Consider the following 6,871-nt stretch of genomic DNA (forward strand, 5'->3'; position numbering starts at 1 on the left):
AGAAGTTAAAAAAGAAAGCGAAAAATAGAAGAAAATAGAGTAGAACATGAATGAAGAAAAAAGAGAATAAGATGAAATGTAGATTTATGTATTTCATAGGAAAGCCATATTACATCAATGTGCACATAAAGTGATCCTTACATGGACACCAAGAGTTATTTATATGTTTGTTACAACATTAATAAATTTCTTGAATATCTTCTTTCTAATATTCCTTTCTTTGAAAGGTATCACTGGCTGTGTTATTAACAATGATTTCATACTTTTCTCTTTTAATAGTTCATTTATTTTATTATTTTATTATAATAATTACTTCAATAAGGGAGGATGTTTGTTTGCTAACAAAGAAATGAAGTATAAATATAATGTATCATATTTAAATCAATGTTGATTTGAGCTTGATCTCAGCAATGACCTCATTCTCCAAGTCACATCCACGTGGCAATTCGCCCAACTAATTTTTTCGTGAGTTTATCAACCTTTCTCTTACGAGTGTGTAAAAGAGATGAACACAATCTTAAAAAATATCATTTGATCATATTTTGCTCGTTTATATTTCGAACAAAGAAAATATGTTTATGTTCTGCTAATTTATTTCGCGAGCCGAACATAGGGTTGTTCGGGGATAAAAAATCATTTTGACAACCCTAATTATATAATTTTAGGATATTAATGATTAGACTGAGTTTTAAATTTTATTATTTATAAAAATATCATTTAAATGTAATTTAATAAATTTTTATTCTATTTTTTTAATTAAAAATTTTAATTGATTTTAAATCTTTGTTGCCTTAGCCAATTATTTTTTATAAAAGTACTACTCTTCAATTACATACATGCATACATTCCGTGTATTATGATATGTTGGTAGAGCAGCTTCTTTAAAGGTCGTAAGTCCCCTCAGATCACGGGTTCAAATTCCTCAGTGTAGGATATGATACTTGAACATTTAACTCATCTAGGAATAATCGAAGATCGTTTAATAGCCTCTGACAATTCCTTTATATATAATAAATTTGGTTAGTGTTCTACTTGTTTGGGTAAAAAAATTATTGTTGTTTGGCGGGCTAACGAACTATGAATGGAATGCAAACTAAACAGATGCAATTTTGACAGCCATATATATAACGCCGAAGCTCTCCCACTTCCTCGTACATCCCTACTTGCCAATCAAAGAAGCAAACAGCTTCCTATTCGCAGTAATGGCGTTCGGGAAAACCCTAGCCCGCCGCTTTCTCGATATGGCTTCCACAAGCCCGATCAAAATCCGAGGCAATGCGGGCGCGGTGGGTATCCATAGTTCCCTCATTCCCCGGCGAATCCCACCGCAATCGGGCGGCCGTAGACTGCGGATTCAGGCGGCGGTGACAAAGGAATTGAAATGGGGTTTCAGAGCGGCGGGGGTTATGCATCCTTTTATGCCGCGGAGGCAATCGGTTGTGGTAGAAGAAGAGGAGCTGTTGAGGAAAGGGGCGTCGATTGAGGAGTTGAGGAAGGCGATCATGGCGTCGCAGGTGGAGATGGTGAGGTTGAGGCTGAAGGGGATTGCGAAGAGCGTGATCGAGTTTTCGGAGTTTTTGCGGATCTGCTGCGAATGTTCGAGTGAGGAGCAGGGGATGGGGCTTGCTCGTTCTCTTGATATGCGCGGGATGGTGATGGTTCACGGGAAGGTTGTATTCCTTCATCCCGATCAGGTAGGTTAAATGGTTTCCTCCTCGATTTCTATCTATCAATTGTGTGTGGCAATGGCGAAGCAAATCGCCGTCCGGGTTTTGTCTTCCATGCCCTGAAGCCAATTGCACTAACTTCACTAACTCTTGCGCAGTGTTTGGCTGCTATAGAATTTATGTTAAATAGGATTTATCAAATCTATTAAATTTGATAGAATGTGTGATAGAGATGAACTCGCAAGTGATGATATGAAGAGATTATTAAATCCGTCTTGGAATCAGAATCTAAAAGAGACTCAACCCGAGAAGGAAAGATAAAATGCAAAAAAAATTAATTTAACGGAGCATTAAATTTAATTTTTATTTATTTTAATTTTTGGCTCAATTTACGCTAAATTTATGACTAAATTTTATTTAAATTATGCTATCAAACACCGCCTCATCACAAAAAAAAGAAAAAAAAAAAGAAAAAAAAGCGTAGTTATGTGTTTTCGCCTCATCACAAAAAAAAGAAAAAAAAAGAAAAAAAAAAGAAAAAAAAGCGTAGTTATGTGTTTTTTTTTACAAAAAATTTCATAAAAATATTAAGGTAAAATTATTGGTAATAAGAGGGTTGTAATTGAACTACGCTGACCGATGAACTGATTCAATCTCAGCCCGATAATTAGCTTATGAACAATGCTCAATGAGCTAAGAAGCCAAACTAAAGCAAGTCTTAGGGGCTGTTTGGTGCAGCATATAAGTGCGGAGGCGTTTTGAAAATGTCGCCTGAATTGTTTGTTTCGTGAGTACAAACAACTTATTGAGAAACACAGTTAAGGATTTCTCAAGAGACAGGGCCGCGGGATTGACCCCGCGTTGAATTAGCGTTCGGAGGATTATTCCTCCCGTGCCCTTTTCGCATGATGCCTTGGTCGATCCGCTCCGCTAGCTCAGTTTGCTCGCTCGCTTCGCTCAGCTGGCTCGCTCTGTTTCGCTCCAGCATCTGTCCCTTGTCTGATATATGAGCCATACTTAACACATTTTATTATTTTATTATAGCAATAATATTTAAGAAAAAGAGGTTTCTTAAACAAAAATTGAATCCATCAATTCAGTATGCTATTTAAGGAAAAAAAAAGTGGAAGATTTAATCTTAATCAATTCAGAATGACGTGTATTAGCTCATGCAAATGATAATCCACTGAGAAACTTAGGACCAGCCGAAAAAAAGTTTTTGGCCCCAAATTTTCACATATTTAGGATTTACTTGCTGTTTTCCATTTCAGATAGTAAAAGTTTATATTTTTCCATAAAAAATTTCCACATTTGTAGTCATTTGGTATACCAATAGCATGGGAGATAAAGATCATGCACTTATATTCTTCAATTATAAATAATTTCGAAATTAGTGTGTCCAACTATTGTTGGAGCATGATAAACTAACAAATTTATATTTTATATTCACTAATTTTAATCTCTCCATTGCAAATATAACTTAATATGCACCGTCTTTGCACATGATTGGAATAATTTTTTTTCTCCGGCAAATGATCGATTATTCTGTGTCATTACATTCTTCACCATTGCACACAAATATCAATGTCATCCTCAACCCATAATTAAATCAAGAAAAAATTTAGGCTTATAAAAATGCTTATTACTTTCTATTCTCTTTAATTACTCGCTAATCATTGTCCACCCAAAAATCACCTAGTTATAATTATGTAACTCCCACGCCCCCCCTCATTAAATTAACCAAAATTTTAACCACCAAGCTTGTTGGCCTATAGCTAGCTCATAAAATATTATTGCTTATTCGTTCTTCAAAGCCAAATACCATGTAATTATTTGTTTCAAGATTGAATTCATCTAGATATAATTACAAATCTTTGAATTTGATATTCTTCTACCCACTACGCTTATGGTCTAACGTGATATTGATAATATTAGTATCACTTGAGTGACAATATAGTGTTTCATTGGAGCATGAAATATGTTGTCAGTGACTTTTATTTTGTTTGAAAAAGAGTCAATAATCGAGATATTCATGTTTTTCATTCTCCTTACGATGATCAACTTATTGATGCACACTGATCAAATCTCTCTCTCGTCATCGCCTCCACTTGCTCCATGTCAAGGTTGGTGTCCTCTCCTAGGATCCATATTGGGGGGTAATATTGGAGGAATATGATCAACTAGTTTTCTTTATTTTATATTTTCTTATTTTAGTCTCTACATATGACACTTTATCATTATATGTGTTAATAAATCTTCATTAACTAAACATTATATTTATTACTGTTGTACTAAGTCTCCAATACACATTTGGACCATGTTAGATCCTCAATTATTATTCTTCGCATGACCAACAAATCACATCTGACTAAAATCATTAAGTTTGCTTGTTTAAGAACCTAGTATTTTAAAATTATGGAATATTTGAAGATCAAAATTTCCATCCAAACTCCCAAATTCTAAGTCCGCTAGAGTTAAGATTACCATTAAACTTTTTCTTTTGAATTTATTGTTAATGACATCTTCTTAGAATCTTGATCCAACTTGCTACTGGACTCTTTGAAGAAGTGTTTGAGATAGCATAATAAGAATTTAATCGTATCATTAATTAATTAATTTTGTCGCGACTTATGGTGTGGAATATTACTCTTGGTTAGCAATACTAGATGGCTGGATCATCTGTGCTTTGGATTTGAGTATCATTTATTTATTTTTTATTATATATTGATGGACTCCAATGGTTTGTTCATATATATAATAGAGGTACAATATAAGGAATCAAAGGGAACCTCGTTTACGGAAAAAGTATTATGTATCTGTTGTCTGTATGTCCGGACATTCGCTCACAGGAGGGCACATCATATCACATATGAACTTGATGTGTCGTGTTCTCCTATGAGAAATTGTCTGAACATTTGATACTGCAGTTAATATTCTCTACAAGTTCAGAGAAGCTGTAAGTTAGAAATTTATTTGCTAGAATTGAATTTTCTTGTTGATTGCAAAATGTTGAGGGGGGAATTTCTGCATTATATACATTATTGAAATTTAGCAAACATAAAAATTTGGTGTTTTTCGTAATTAATAGCCTTTTCCGGTGTTTGTGCTTTTCCTAGTGCTAGTTTTTTCATAGTAAATATTAAGAACAACGTGAGAATATTTTGATCTCACTAAGTGTTAAATTTCTTTTTTTTTTTTTTTGAGATGACATGATACATATGTATAAATATATATATTAATTTATTTTTAATTAATTTGTGATTGAAGATAAAGCTTTCAATCATTAAGTTATTTATTTATTTTTAAATTTGTGATTGGAGTTAAAGCATTCAATCATTAAGGATGCGGCAGCACAATGCCGCATCGTAGTTTTTTCTATTTTGCAAAATTGTATTTTGCACGCGTTCTCAAAATGCTATAGCTTAAAGTTGTGTTTTCCCATCTGACCTACTACTTGTGGTTGCTGCTATCTCACTTTTTCAAAAATTATTTTTTTTATAATAGCCAAAAAAAACTTTTTGAAGAACAGTTTTTTCTTCAACAGCTTCATTGCAGCCTCTTCAAACAAGTCAAAAGCCAATTATATTGCACCACTCAGCAGATATTATAAATTAACAAAATTTCTCTTTTTTTATCAACAAAACAGATAACTAAGGCAATCCAAAACGTGATTACCCAGTCGCTTCTCCCTCCCAGTGAAACGAAGTCGAATGAGCTAAGACAACTGGAAGAGAAGAAAGCCATGATCGATAAGGAGGCTGAGTACAAGGTTAGGAGAGAACTATGGTCAGGTCTAGGATTTTTAGCAGCACAAACCATGGCTTTCATGAGACTAACCTTCTGGGAACTCTCATGGGACGTCATGGAACCCATTTGCTTCTACGTAACTTCCCTATACTTCATGGCTGGTTTCATCTTCTTCATGAGAACATCCACTGATCCTTCTTTCGAAAGCTTCTTCAACAGCCGCTTTGCCACGAAGCAGAAGCAGCTGATGAAGGAGCATAGCTTCGATATTTCCAGGTACAACGAGCTTCGCAGCGTTATTTCGCCTCCATGTTGATCAGGATATTATTGCAATTATTAGTTTAATTATTAGGGATTCGTTGAAGATATTGCTCTTTAGGTTTCTTATGATGATTTTCAATCTCCGAATAGGAATTTCATTCAAATTTATAGTTTGAATGATATTGTTTTGCCATTATTTAAGCTGTGATTGAATCAAAGCTGTGATTGAATCATGCGATCAAGGTCAATGGCGTGATTGTCGGGGGAGATTTTTAGGAATTTTTTTTTAATTTTTTATCATTTTATAGTTTTGATTTGTATGAAAAAAGTGTAATGAAACTTCATTTATTTATGCACAGCCCCTTCAGAATAATAATACTTTATGTAAGAGGATGACTGTACCTGTAATTTATTGCATTGAATGATGAGTGTACAAGTGGGTTTAGGTGGGGAATTAAGGCTCATGAGTTAAAAATAATTGCAGTTGTGTTTAGCATGGTGAAGAAAGATTTTATAGTGTATTATAAAAGCAGAACAGGGAGAAAGAAAATGCAGAGAAAAGGATGAATTGGTTTTCTGATATCTTCAATTTCTCTGTGACATGATAAATTTATAAGCCACATGAGTGGCATATTTGTAAATAACCCATAAGGGTAAATATGACAAATTACATAAAAGTGTTCAATATAAAAGCAAATGCTAATTGTTGTGCTTGGATGAATTCTATGACAGATAGACGAGGTGGTGGCGAGACTGGAGGAAAGCTAAGATAAGTTCCAAAGCTCTGTCTCAAGTTAAGCATCTTGTGACTTGATGGTTAACATGGTAGTAAACTCACGTTGTCTTTTGGGATATTGGGCTTTGGTTAAAATATCTGTCGGTTGATCTTGCATCATGATATGTTGTAGCATAATTTGTTTTAGCCTTATGTGATCCCGTAGGAAGTGGTAATCAAGTTCAATGTGATTTGTTATGGCATGGAAAAGAAGACTTTGAGCGAGCGTGATTGCAGAGGTACTATCGGTGTAGGAATTGATTGGAGATGAGGCCTATAAGCTCTTCTAACAGCCTTTTTAGCCATAATATTCTGGCTGTAGTGGTGGCAATTGCACTGTATTCTGCTTCTGTTTAAGATCGAGCAATGTATTTGCTACTTGGAAAACGACGAGACGAGATTGAGGTCAAGGTAGATGCAG

At 34.4% G+C, this 6,871-nt stretch overlaps 1 protein-coding gene across 1 annotated transcript; it reads left to right on the forward strand.

Moving 5' to 3' along the window:
• Window positions 1-1,134: 1,134 nt before the first annotated feature.
• On the forward strand, window positions 1,135-6,031 carry LOC110025679 (calcium uniporter protein 4, mitochondrial-like). The gene is made up of 2 exons (XM_020726289.1): window positions 1,135-1,694; window positions 5,314-6,031. Exons 1-2 carry the CDS (start codon window positions 1,203-1,205, stop codon window positions 5,728-5,730), a joined length of 909 nt encoding a protein of 302 aa, XP_020581948.1. The 5' UTR covers window positions 1,135-1,202; the 3' UTR covers window positions 5,731-6,031.
• The last annotated feature ends 840 nt before the right edge of the window (window positions 6,032-6,871 follow it).

Source organism: Phalaenopsis equestris, unplaced genomic scaffold (genome assembly GCF_001263595.1).
Source record: "Phalaenopsis equestris unplaced genomic scaffold, ASM126359v1 Scaffold000324, whole genome shotgun sequence".
Classification (NCBI taxonomy): domain Eukaryota; kingdom Viridiplantae; phylum Streptophyta; class Magnoliopsida; order Asparagales; family Orchidaceae; genus Phalaenopsis; species Phalaenopsis equestris.